Source organism: Lupinus angustifolius, chromosome LG13 (genome assembly GCF_001865875.1).
Source record: "Lupinus angustifolius cultivar Tanjil chromosome LG13, LupAngTanjil_v1.0, whole genome shotgun sequence".
Lineage (NCBI taxonomy): Eukaryota > Viridiplantae > Streptophyta > Magnoliopsida > Fabales > Fabaceae > Lupinus > Lupinus angustifolius.
In genome coordinates, this window is record NC_032021.1 from 5,256,279 (window position 1) to 5,270,052 (window position 13,774).

General features: G+C 31.7%; 2 protein-coding genes across 5 annotated transcripts; both read left to right on the forward strand.

The window, feature by feature from the left end:
* On the forward strand, positions 2,403–6,820 carry LOC109325552 (uncharacterized protein At4g15545-like). The gene is made up of 10 exons (XM_019557976.1): positions 2,403–2,795; positions 3,727–3,795; positions 4,251–4,301; positions 4,437–4,500; positions 4,617–4,691; positions 5,222–5,479; positions 5,728–5,773; positions 5,867–5,945; positions 6,041–6,170; positions 6,554–6,820. Exons 1-9 carry the CDS (start codon positions 2,487–2,489, stop codon positions 6,134–6,136), a joined length of 1,047 nt encoding a protein of 348 aa, XP_019413521.1. The 5' UTR covers positions 2,403–2,486; the 3' UTR covers positions 6,137–6,170; positions 6,554–6,820.
* On the forward strand, positions 8,801–13,311 carry LOC109363227 (post-GPI attachment to proteins factor 3-like). 4 transcript variants are annotated; one of them, XM_019609412.1, is made up of 6 exons: positions 8,801–8,888; positions 9,428–9,522; positions 11,062–11,323; positions 11,430–11,626; positions 12,284–12,471; positions 12,739–13,311. In XM_019609412.1, the coding sequence occupies exons 2-6, from the start codon at positions 9,428–9,430 to the stop codon at positions 13,023–13,025; spliced, it is 1,029 nt and encodes a 342-aa protein (XP_019464957.1). In that variant the 5' UTR covers positions 8,801–8,888; the 3' UTR covers positions 13,026–13,311. The 4 variants fall into 4 exon arrangements, with proteins under 4 accessions (XP_019464957.1, XP_019464958.1, XP_019464956.1 ...); XM_019609413.1 differs by lacking the exon at positions 8,801–8,888 and adding an exon at positions 8,927–9,066; XM_019609411.1 differs by lacking the exon at positions 8,801–8,888 and adding an exon at positions 9,270–9,288.

Genomic DNA, 13,774 nt, shown 5'->3' on the forward strand with positions numbered 1-13,774 from the left:
AACGGCAGAGAACAAATAGCTTGCAGATTTGTGTCTACTTATTACTTATTACTAATGAAACTTGCATAACTTATTTAGTGATTATTTTATTTAGACGATTATTTGATGGAGAATTTGACAATTTATTCTATTTTTTATAAACAATTTTTTTAAACTTCTTAGGAGCCTAGATCATTTAACACTTGTGCTAGCTCTTACATAAATTATGAGAGCAAAGAAAAACGGACATAGTTTGTAGTTTGAAATTTTGCTTAATTTTTTGAAATATATTATTATATATTGATTGATAGAAGGGCTAATGTTTAGCAGAAAATTCGAATGGAATTAGAATGGCGATAACATTTGAATTTTGAAGCAATTTAGAAAGAGGGAAAAAACACTAAAAAACAAAAGGCTAAAAACAAAAAAAAATGCATTTTGGAGGGAAACAATGCAAAATTGAAGTCTATTATTAGACTAGACCAGTTAAAGGCCCCACCAAAAGAAAAAAGAATTTTCCATTGTTTCAACGTCCTAAACTTTTAATAGTTTTAAGAAGGGCGTATTCAACTTAATATTATTAAAATATTAATATGGTTCAGGTGGAATAAAAAAAAATCACAACTTTATTATTAAATTACACTATCAGCTACTACTACATAAATAAATATTGCATCCCATTTTTAGTTATTTAATAAATTTTAGTGAATTTAATAACCAATTTTATTGAATAACTTTACTTTATACAACTACTAAACAGTACAAGCCAAAGTTGGCAAATAGATCCTTAAACAAAAATTGTCCATAATTATTCTTAAAAAATGTTTAAAATATGATAGAAGGTAAGAGGGAGACACAAAAATTATAAGCAAAACAAATATGAAAAATTACAATTTTAGTTAATTAATATGATTTATGATTCACATTATAACGTCATTCAAGGGTAACTGATTCTACCTAATAAAAAAATACTTATTACTATTTAAAATATTAACCATTTTTTTTAAAAGCAAAATGTCATTATAATAATGAAAAAAATCTTAAACTCGCTTTTGAATATAATAATAATTGCTTTTGAATATAATAATAGTTACTTAAATATTCAAACACTATTAAATATTTGTAATCTATTAAGATCATGTTATTAGTATTGGATTGTTATAATTGGGTTAATCGGCATAACAACAAATTATACCCTATACTGATACAATGCATATCAGTTATGCGTCAAAATTAGTAGTATTGGTCATTTTTCCATTGATCATTTATCAAATTTAATAAAAAATATGTAAAATTAATATAATAAAAGTTATTTAATTTTTATCAATATGTCACTTTAATTTCAACAATATGAGATTTAAGTAGTGGAGTCACTAATTTAATAAACCTTACAATACTAATAACACTAAATGTCCCCAACTTATTATCTCAATTTATATTTTATTCTTCCTAGAATTATTAGATTTCTAACAACATAACTTTTTAAATAATTAAACAAACAAGAAATTCAATAATTGAACATGATTTCAATATTTTCATCCTTCAAAAATATTCCACGATGGAGATGCCATTGATGCACACAGAAAAATGATTGAGCAAAAGTCATGTTCACATGTATAATTATTAAACGTTTTGATAATTTGAATACTAAAATTTGAATATCATGGAATATTTTAAGATCCAGCTCCTCTGTCCTATACCAACAAGGCAAACAACTTCTCTGTCTTTATAAGCAAGAGACATCAAACTAACTTGAACTTGATTACTTGACCCTATTTAATAAAAGAGAACAAATACATGGAAAGTATATGATTTTATACCATGTGACTTCAAATATTTAATTATTATAACACAAATGTATAATAAATAATGTATAATAAATAATGTATAATAAATAATGTACATAATTAGTACATATACATTAACGATATAAGTATTTTTACAATATCACTGTATCATCCATTTTCAAATAAATAAATAATAATTAATATAATAACTATATATAAATATTTACCTTATAAATACAAGTGTGTACAGGCACTTCGTGCCTGTCGGTCAATATTACATGATGCTATATTCAATTTTTATATATTTTATTTTTAGAATTAGAATGTATTTGTTATAATTTTTATGTATTTATGATAATATTTAATTTAATGTGAAAGATATAGTTAATTAATGTGTTGGTGATGTTTATTTATGATTATATGGTCCTTTTGTAAAAATTAAATAATGTGAAAGACAAAATATGAAATAGAAATTACACCATTACATAATGTTTTACCTTTATATATAGTATAAATATTATGGTTAAACTCTTACCTATAAATCTATATAAATCTTTATATTAAATGTAAATAAATATTATACTATTAAAACAAAACAAATAAAAACATGAAATAGCATAGTGGTTTGTGGAAAAAAGAAAAACCTTAAACTAAAGCAATTCGGGAATTTACCAATTCTTTTCTCTTTCTCTGTCTCTGTCTTCTGTGTCTTTCTCAGCAATGTCTCAACAAGGCACAGGAAGAGGACTCAACAACAACAACAACAACAGCAATGTTGATTTCCACATTCCTGATGAGATTCTCTCTATCATACCCACTGATCCTTATGAACAACTTGATCTCGCTCGCAAAATCACTTCCATGGCCATCGCTTCACGTGTATCCTCCCTTGAATCTGAATCCTCTGGTCTCCGTAACAAGCTTGTGGAAAAGGAACGTCTCATATTTGACCTCAAGGGACGTGTTTCTGCTCTCACTAATGCTTGCCATGAAGCTGAGGCTAGGTTGCAGAATGCTCTTGATGATAATGTATGTTAGATTATTTATCTGGGTTTTCATTTTTTCAATTAAATAGATTGTGGGCATGCTTAAAGTTTTAATCTTTTTTGTTGGGTTTTAGTGGTTTTGTTTAATCTTTTTACTTTTTGTGTTGGGTTTTAGTGATTTTGTTTTGATACAGTTGTTGGGAATGTAATGGGTGTGTGACAGTTTTTTTTGTCTGAGACTCTTGGTATCCCCAAAAACCAATTGGATTCCCGGCAAATTCAAATTGAGTTGGGAAGACCCTTTTAGGGCAAATTTGGATAAACAGCTTAATTAAGAGTTTATTAAATAAGCTAAACAGAGCTTATTTTCATAAGCTTTTTGGAATAAGCTAAAAAGGGCTTATAGGAATGTCACAATATTTTTTTGAAAGTTTATTTTCATAAATTGTTCTTATAAGTCTTAATAAGCTTTCTATAAGCTTTTACAAATGTTTCTCCAAGCAGGGCAAAACTTTTCCAGTTTTTACTTTTAGATTCACAAGGTTCAAATTCAACACCTTGGTTAAGGAGAGAACCAAAAAAGTCTTTACAATTTGGACCAAAAAGCCTTGGTAACAAAGCTGTTATTGTGATTACCAATTATAATTGGTTGCTAAGAAGGACAAAAAGGTTGCTGGGTAGTAATGGTTAATTTTTCATTTGTATATCTGTTTCAATTGAAAGAAAAAGTTTGCTCTATTCTGGCATAATAGTGTCAATCAATTTGAGGCACATCGTAATATTGAAGAGACATTTTTTTACGGAACCAAACAAGGTGGCCGAAGAGAGGATCAATGAGCAGCTCACGACATATGTAATTGTCTGTTTGTCATCTCTGTTTGAGTTGTAAACTTAATCAATATGATATAATGGTATTATTTAATGGAGAGTTTATCGATGATGGTGGGAGATTTATATTCTATTTTTGTTTGTAGGCAAAGCTTTCAAATGAGAGGGACCAATTAGCAGCCACAGCAAAAAAGCTAAGTCGAGATTTAGCAAAGGTGAATGTTCATATGCTACGTGTTTGTATCTTTACGGTTTTGAATTTGTCTTTTGCTGCAAACTTTGTGCTAGAGCTCTCCCCAGTTTCCTGCTCCTTCCTAGTTCCTACTGTTCTATATTTTGCAAGACAGTGAAATGTTATCTGACATCATACAACTAATACTCATTTTGACATAATCAACATCTTTCAAACTTGCCAGTTCAATTTTGTCTCTGCTATAATTAAGCAGTAGTAGGTGTGTCTTTTTCTATACTTCAATGGTTTTTAAAGCTACAACAACAATTGGCACTGTACACACAACATATGTTGGTACAAAGTTGGCTTCTTTACTTTATTGCGTGCATATTTTTTGTTGTATATGTATATATAATTCCAGTTAGATTGTAAAATACTGTTTCTTTCCATCTTTTTCCGCATTTTTCTGACATACTCTTTCCTTTTTCTATTTGATAGTTGGAGTCACTAAAAAAACTGATGCAGTCCCTGACTGTTGACAATCCACCCGTAAGACATCAATATATTAACTCAGTCATACTTATTGTAATTACTATTGATTTTTATGTTGAAAATGTCCAGTGTTCTCTTCCTAAATAAGGTTTTTCTACTTTTCATCTTTTCTTTCCATTGTTCTTGGGACAGCAAGCCGAGACCATAGATATTGGAACCTGTGACCAATCAGTTCCAAAGGCATATCCTAATAAAGGTACTTCCCACCTAATTGTTATCATTTTCAGACATAGCCCTTTTGAAGAATTGTTGTTGCGTAAGTGCTTGTCTTGTTTCACTTTTTTATGCATTTCTCTCTTGTATTGCTTGCAGATAATGATGGAAGTAGCTATACGTTACATCATTCTTACAGCGGCTCGAGTGATGTGGGTAAAACAATTGATGAAGGTAAATGAATTTTCCAGATACATCATTGCTGAGAATTCAATTTTCCAGATACATCTTTGCTTGCAGATAAAATAAAGTAGCTGTCCATTATTCAGAGTTCAATTATACTAATGTGTTTAATTCCTATTCTGCATAAGAAATTAACCCTATAAGAAAGCAATTTTTAATGCTTAATATTTGTTAAATGAATTCTGCTTACCCTTTTTATCTTTCTCTTATCATCATTTGGTCATATTTCATTGGCATGTTTATCTGAAGTTCTTATATAGTGAGAACTGAAAATTATTATACTACAGTAATCCCAAAGAGGGGAACAAAATATTTTACTGGGAAGTAAAAAGAGTTTATAATTTTCTATCTGGAAATAATTGAATTTAACTGGGAAGAAATTTCAAAAATGGATTTTGAATCCAATAAAAGTATAGCTTTATCTATATATGGAATGGGCTTGTAGGTGTTTCAAATCTGATGTGACATACTCATTCCCACTTATTCTGTTTTTTCGTTTCTTTGTTTTTTGGGTTCTACAGCTTCCAGGTATAGTGGGCAAAGGTTTTCTTTGACCCCATACCTCACACCACGTCTTACTCCGACTGGTACTCCAAAGGTGATATCAACGGCTGGGTCTCCTAGAGGATATTCTGCAGCAACATCGCCCAGGAAAAATTCTGGTGCCACCTCTCCCACAAAACTATCATATGATGGACGGTCGTCTATCTCTTCATGGTATTCATCAAGTCAGCAGTCATCGGCAGCAAACTCTCCACCTCGGGGACCAGCGCTTCCAGGTTTAGGAGATTCTACTGCAAAATATTTTTTTCTCTCCATCTTACTAAGATTGGTCCTTGAATTCTGTTATGCTTCTTTCTTCTTAGTCCTTGTACTGCAAATTTTTGGTTCAATTGTTATCAAGATATGTTACCCAATAGGGTGTTGTTTGATAAAGAAAACAAGGGGCCGAACACCTCGTGAATGTGTTTCATTATTATATTGTCTTCAATAATTTATCGCTCGTAACTTGTAAGATTTTGTTTAGGCCGTACGCCGAAGATGGATGGAAAAGAGTTCTTTCGTCAAGCTAGGTGACTTTCTCCCCCCTGCTGTCATAAAGTGACTTCTTACTTTATTTTATTTTGAGAAGCTAACTGAGTTGATTAAATGTATCGCTTTATCAGGAGTCGCCTTTCATATGAGCAGTTCAGTGCATTTCTTGCTAACATAAAGGAATTAAATGCTCAGAAGCAAACAAAAGAGGTAAATAAATACTGAATACTTGTAAGTATTGGATTTGTGACTGAAATTGTTTCCGAGCAGTTAATCATCATTTAACTTGTTCTGTGCTCTTTCAGGAAACTTTAAGAAAAGCAGATGATATATTTGGGTCAGATAACAAAGATCTTTACTTATCTTTTCAAGGATTGCTTAACCGGAATGTAAAACGCTAGTACTGAAAGCAGCATTCTGGAATTGTTTGAGTCGGTATGCTAATCCTTGGCCACCATTTCTCATTTATAGCATATTTGTATGATGATAGTTTTCTATTCAGTAATATAGGAATTCATATATGGAACTTTTTAAAATAAAATCTTTCAAATTTGTAAATAACAAGAGATGCATTTAGCTATATTGAAGTCTTTTTAATCTATCTTTGGTCGAAATTCGATTTCAACAGTAAATGTAACTAGGTCACACAATGCATAACAAAAACACCTCTATTGATTTAATTTTGCTTTTGCATGGTCCATTTTATTGACCAATCATTTTTCCGGTCTCTAATGGTGAATTGCTAAACTCTTTATATAACAGCTATGAAGATTGTTCAACTGCAGTGATTAATTGTTGTTTAATTGACTGTTTTTCAGGTTTCCAATTCAACTCATCTTTCTTGGAAGGAGCTTGATCCATTTGTCTTTGACTCATTGAATTAAATTCCAATTAAGCACTACTTGGAGCCACAGAATTTGGGATGAATATATGGTTCATCTAGTTTTTGTTGTTGATTTTTCCCTGCTGCATGATTGGTACATAGAAACTCTAGATTTTGTGAATGGCATTAGCAGCTAGCTAAAGACTTGACTAAATTTGGCAATATTATTTATGATATAAATATTATAACATCGTTCGATCCATGTTGCTATAATTGTGATAATACACTCAATGCAGATAAGGTAAGGGGTATAATAGGAATGGCAAAACAACCCAGACCTGTATGTAAAATCTGTATGAGCACATCCATGAGTTTCAAATGGATGCCCACAGATTTAAAAAATGGGTTTTCAAAATACATGTACAGGCGGGTGTGGATATTGCGGTACTTTTGCTCGGGTTACCTGTGATATATGTAATATATTATTACCTTTCATTATAATAACATATATGGTCAGACCCTCTCACTACTCTCTCATCACTGGCCTATATAAAGATCAAATCCCTACTTTCTTTCATCTCTGTCACCACCATGATTACCAGTGTATTATTCAATCTCCCTAATTTATCCATCTCTTTTAAACTAGGGATGCACCAAACTTAACAATAAGTCAAGTAACAGGAACTCAATAAACAGTAGGAATGGAAACATAAAGTGAGAATAAATGTCAAAAAAGATAGTGCAGTGGGAAAATGTTTTTTGTGATGCACCTACCACACTATATGATGAATGGTGAAGCAGGAAATTAGGAATTCATGGATAATGCAGAAAACCCACGAGTATTTGCTATATTTGCAAGTACCCGTAAAAAATCATATGCGAATATCTGCACGGATACGGGTAGGTATGAGGAACATTCACAAATTGTAAGCTCATACCCGTTATCATCCTTAGAGTATATGTGTATTCTCACTTGATGTGAACATGATTTATCATAACTCAAGATTGCAATGGAGAATGAATTTATCTCATATGTTGTGGGAAAATATGTGAGATAATCTCATAAGATATCCTCCAGGATATGACCCTATATTAAAGGATCAATTTGCCAAAATCTAATAAAGATTAAGGGAATATGACCTACAAAGGGGGATTTAAATAGGAAGGAATACGAGTAAATGGGCATAAACACATGATATTATTTGAGAAGAACTTTGAGGGATTTTAATGCCAAAAATTAATTTCAAAAGAATAATTGAAGGATTTTTGTTATACCTTATATTCTATACATCCAATGAAATAGATAAAAAGTTATAATGGTGTTATTAATCTTGGATTGAACCAACTCATTTGAACAAAAAATGGAAATACGTATCAAAATAGGTGTTAATTGGTTCAACCGAGACGATTTAAGTATATAACCAATAACCTAATCAAAACAATGTTGAGAGGGAATATCTGGTACTTTTAATTTGCCTTCATTGGCATATGTTTCACATAACTTGCAAGGTTTAAAACTTTAAATATTATTTACTTTAAAGTTTGAAGGCAATAGTAAAGCGTGAATGAAAAAGTGTTTTATTAGTGTTGTATAATCTATATTGATTAAAAGAATTGAATAACTTAGATGATATTTGTTATTGTAAAGTATTTTTTATTGATTATTTAACTATATATTTATGTGATGATGATAAATCTAAGTCTGTAATATAATTTTATTAAATAATAATATATAATATTTTAAATTTTTTAATGTAAATAACTTAGCTACATCATCTAATAACTCATCAGTTTAACTCCTACACATTCAGTTACCATGTGCATAACTTATGCGAATTTAATGGTCATAGGCCTAAAATAAATTAAAGTTAAAAAACTAATTTGAAAATAAAATTTGACTTCAAAAATAAGTTTAAGAGTGTAATATCTATGTATTGTTAATGTAAAGATTGATACATAGTCGTTATATTATTTATCTATTTTTAAGAATCAAAATAATAATTAAATATGAATAGTAAATGATATAATTAAATTATATAAAACTGATTGAGTACGTATGTCTTATTATTTTTCTCTAAATTTGACAGTAGTTTGCCCATTCTTCATTACACTAGGAATATCTTTACACTTTGAAAGAAAGAAGAAAAAAATATCTATATAAAAACAATGATTAATAATACATTAAAAAATAAATTCTAAATTAAAATTTATTACTAAATTATATCACTAATAAATATAAAGATCTATACGATACTCCATTATTCTCTCTGCCGTTGCTGCACTCTTTCCACCACTTCATATTTTCTACCATCACCTATTTATCTCCAAAGGCACTTTTCAATCTCTCATTCAATTTCAATCCCCTTTGTTCTGTTATTAATTCTATCTGCAATTTTTCTGTATTTTAGATGCAATCTTGGACTGTTTAATTTATTTGATTTCTTTCCTTTTTTAAAACTCCTGGTCTATCAATATGATTAAAGTTCAATTTTTTACGAGTTTTGAGAAGTGGGTCTTGATTCTTTTCCCTCCCTTTTATCTTAATTGATGAAAATAATACTATATTTCCATATTAACTGCGACGTTTCTCGCAAACATGACATTAAAGTTTGAATCTTTTTCAAAACCCCACTTCACTTTACCAGCAATGCCAGTATATTGTTTTGAAGATCTTATATTTATTATGTCTATATATTAGATTGGTTTAAAGGATTTGGTTTTGATACTATGGTATTATGCTATGACATGTCATTGTATTTTAAAAGAATATGTGCATAGCTAAACTCTTATGCTAAGACTTTAGTTAATTTCATTTGAATATTTTGCTTATCAGGATATAACCTTTGATTTTTAAATGTTATGTAATCAGATGTTAGGTAGTTATGTGGTTGCTTTCGTTTTGATGCTTTCTTGGTATGTTGAGCTGATAGATGCAAGTGCTGGTGATGCTGATCCGCGTTATAGGTACTTTAGCTCCAATCTTATTCTCTTTGTCTTTCTTGGAAAGTTGTCCATGCAAATCGTTGTTTCTATCTGCAATACATCTGATACAGAAATGGTTTCTACAAACGGTTTGAGGTGGGGATTTAGTAGACATAAATACAATTGAAGTTTGTTTTAATCCCATTTAGGAATTTCAGGGTCTATTTTTATGGGCTTTGCAGAAAACATGACAGGTTGAAGCTAATGTTTTTTTTCTTCTGAAAACTAAGATGCTTTTTATAATGGTGGCATAGTTCTAATAACATGCTTTTGTTTCTGTAGGTTGTACATAACTACATATGCTTAAACTTCAAATTTATTTCAGCTTTCATGGTTTATAGTGATGACTGCTGATTAGTTGGTTCTTGCCCAATACCTATATCTTTTGATATTTTTTGAAAATACAAAACTAGTTGTTTTGCGAGTCCTACGAGGAAAAATTAGTCTGTAACCAAATTCAAATGTGCAACAATAACAACAGCCTACCCTTATTGTTAGGCGAGGTTAATTACATTTGTCAATCAATGTCATTGATAATACATTTCGTTCCCAATGGTTTTTTCTGAAGTTTTCATATGCCTGTATCTACGTCTTTTGATTGGGCTATCTTTCATTTGATTTATTTTTCTCGTGAACCTCTAATAGTCTTCTTCTTACAAGAAAACTATATTATGTTAGTTTCCGTCATCTTCTTCTCAATAAGTGCTACTCCAAGTTTCTTCCTTTTGTATTTACGTCCATTCATCCACCTCAGCATCCTCATTTTTCTACACTTACTGTTTGCTTAAACTTCATGGCCCAATATTCACTACCTGGAGCATTGATGCCTTATTATTTGATTGGCATTTCGCAGTCACAAATTAACTTTAATAATTTCTCCATTTCCGTTCACTTTGCTTGTATCCTATTTGTGACATTACCATCAATCTCTTAATCACTTTGTACAATGGGTCCATTCTATCTAAAATATGCTACTTGTGGTATGCTGTGATTCACAATTTTCAGCCTTAAAACATTGTTATCTTGCTTCTGACTAAACTTTCCATATACTCTGTCTTACTTAACCAAAAACCATTAGCTCCTGCCTCCTGAAGCTTCATTCTACAACTCAATTTTAGAATTTAAATATTACTCGAAGGCTTTATCATCACTTCATCAGTATAAACATTGAGGCATTAACTCTTGAATGTGGCTAGTAAGCATGTTCAATACAATGTTATAAAAGTTTAGAATCAGTCAACTCTTCCCTTGGCACTTGGATGTGCTCACCGTTTTGTTTCACTCAGGCTTCTGTCTCCAGATTCATGAGTCAATACAATGTTATACTGTTTTGTTACATCTCACTAAAAGGAGGGTGCATAAATTTGATATTTGTAATTTGTTGAGTTCATCACTTCTTACCTTTTGTTCTTCTTTTGATTTTCCTTATAGCAATACATAGGACAATCTTTATTACATCCGAATTTTCTAAGTTACTTACACTCTCCCTGTTTTAACTTCTTGTTTTGCTTTCACTATCAGGAATTGTGTAGGTCAATGTGAGGAATCTGGATGTGTTGGGCAAATATGCTTTCCGAACTGTAAATTTTCTTCTGATGGAGAACCTATTGATCGTCCATGGTACATGCAAGAACCACTGTATGTACAATGGAAAAAATGGGATTGTGAAAGTGACTGCAGGTATTACTGCATGCTTGATAGAGAGAAAGAAAAAGAGTTACTTAATCAAGGCCCTGTCAAATATCATGGTAAATGGCCCTTTAAGCGTATCTATGGGATGCAGGTTTGTCACTGAAGAAGCCCATGCACCGTACGTTTTCATTTGGAATCGTTGTCCAATGACCTCAAACCTTTTGTTTAACTAGCTGACATGTCATCCTTTTATTTAGGAGCCTGCTTCCGTGGCTTTCTCTGCACTAAATCTTGCAGTGCATTTTCATGGTTGGGTGTCCTTTTTCGTTCTTTTGTACTATAAGTTGCCTCTACAAGCCGGAAAGAAGATATATTATGAGTATGCTGGTTTGTGGCATATCTATGGGCTCTTATCGTTGAACTCCTGGTTCTGGAGTGCCATTTTCCACAGTCGGTAAGTTACTTAGGCAGATATTTTCAGTATTTTGTACTGATTCTAAACATCTTTATATGTGTTTTGCAACGTCATTCTGATTTGTTTTTTCCAAGAACAGGTACCTTGCTATTTTACTTTACAGAGTGGTTGATTTTAGGTAGTGTTGATTGAGCTCTCTATTAATGGTTGTTGAAGTAATAAGTTTGTATATGTGAGTCCCAATCTGAATCGGTTGGTGAATGGTGTCATTTAAAATGTGACTCAAAATCATAGTATATGCATATGAAATATTAATGCAGAAACGTTTATTATAATACACTGCTCCTTTGTAAGACACATTAAAATTTATGAAAGGCTGTTTTTGCTTTGAAAATTACAAGCATCACTTAAAAAATCAATTTGACAGTGCATAGTATACGTAGTTGGTTTAATTTTAGCTAATGCTGATAGTGTTCTGAATCATGTTGATGCTCCTATTCAAAATATTTATCTCATTCTCGTTTTTATATCCCACCCAAACTGTGAAAAAGAAATGAAACATTTCTCATTATCTGCTTAATATAGCACCATAGTTTTGTCGAATGTTTTTTGTACACCTTAGTTTCTTATTACTTTTTCTCTCACTTCTTATTAAGCTTAAAAATTTTCGTATTTCCGTGTCTGGTTGATCTACAGAGATGTTGATCTAACAGAGAAATTAGACTACTCATCTGCAGTGGTTCTCCTTGGATACTCCCTGCTTGTAGCCATATTACGAAGCTTCAATATTAGGGATGAGGCTACCCGAGTTATGGTTGCTGCTCCATTGATTGCTTTCGTGACCACCCACATAATGTTCATCAACTTGTATAAACTAGATTATGGTATGTACAACCTGTCATGTAATCTTTATATTATTATTATTTCTGAGGCTGGGAATTAAATGTATGATCCACGTGTTCACTATTTCCCGTTTGAGAAAAACTTGAGCTGTCTGTTAATTATCTATGCCATTAACTTTCTGTGGCTTCTTCTAAAGTTAGAAGTTTACTTCCAACTCTTATTCGTCGCTATGTCTTTGCCTTATTTCATTCCTTTTATTTTTCCCTCTATGTGATGATTTCGATGGCATTTTCAATCTAACTGTGCAGGGTGGAATATGAAAGTTTGTGTAGTAATGGCTGTGACACAACTTGCCATTTGGGCAGTTTGGGGTGGTGTTAGTCGCCATCCTTCACGGTGGAAGCTCTGGCTGGTTGTTTTTGTTGGCGGCCTTGCGATGCTCTTAGAAATATACGATTTCCCTCCCTACGAAGGATTTCTGGATGCACATGCTCTTTGGCATGCCACCACTGTTCCTCTGACCTACATTTGGTGGAGTTTCATTAGGGATGATGCCGAGTTCCGAGCCGCTGATCTTGTCAAGAAGGCCAAATAGCTGCTTTTTGTACTTACCTGACACTGCTATAAGCCTGAATAGATTCTCGTGTAATGGTGTATTTCGAAGTTATACTTTTCTGTCTTTGTGGAATTGATGTTTGTAATGAATCTAGTGGCATGGGAGAATAGTACAATTAAGTGTCACATGGCTTTGGCATTCATGAAAGGGTTTAAAAGACCAAAGTAGGAATTGGAAGAGGGTGAAGAATTATGACCAAACTTGACCTTTGAGTTCTTCTCCCTCTTCAACTCTATCCTTATATTGCTGCTCATTGTTAGTATTAGATCTTCATTATCCAATCTTGTTATATTGGTGATTTCATTGGTGGATTTGTGGTCATTCAAATTCATCAACTTAGTATCGGGATATTACTTCTTACTTCATAAAGTAAAACAGTTGAAATTTCAGATACTACACATGTAGAGTACTTTCATTGTTATTTTGAAAGACAAAACCAACCTTCTACTTCACTTTTTGATCTGCTAATAATAAAACCAAGTGGTCCTTTTCTTTCTACCATGATTTTTATGGTTTGCACATTATTGGTCCCCAAATTAAATGTCGTCCAATCAAAATCATTTTAATTGTAGTTTGTCAAAGTACACTTTGGGACTTTTCTCTCTTCGCTCAGTCAAAATTCAACTAATATCGGAATCTTCAACAAGAATTTTTACTTTTACTGATACTATTATTAGTAATTACTATCTCTTCTCAAATGCTCAAATTCTAAATGCATCATGAGGCCG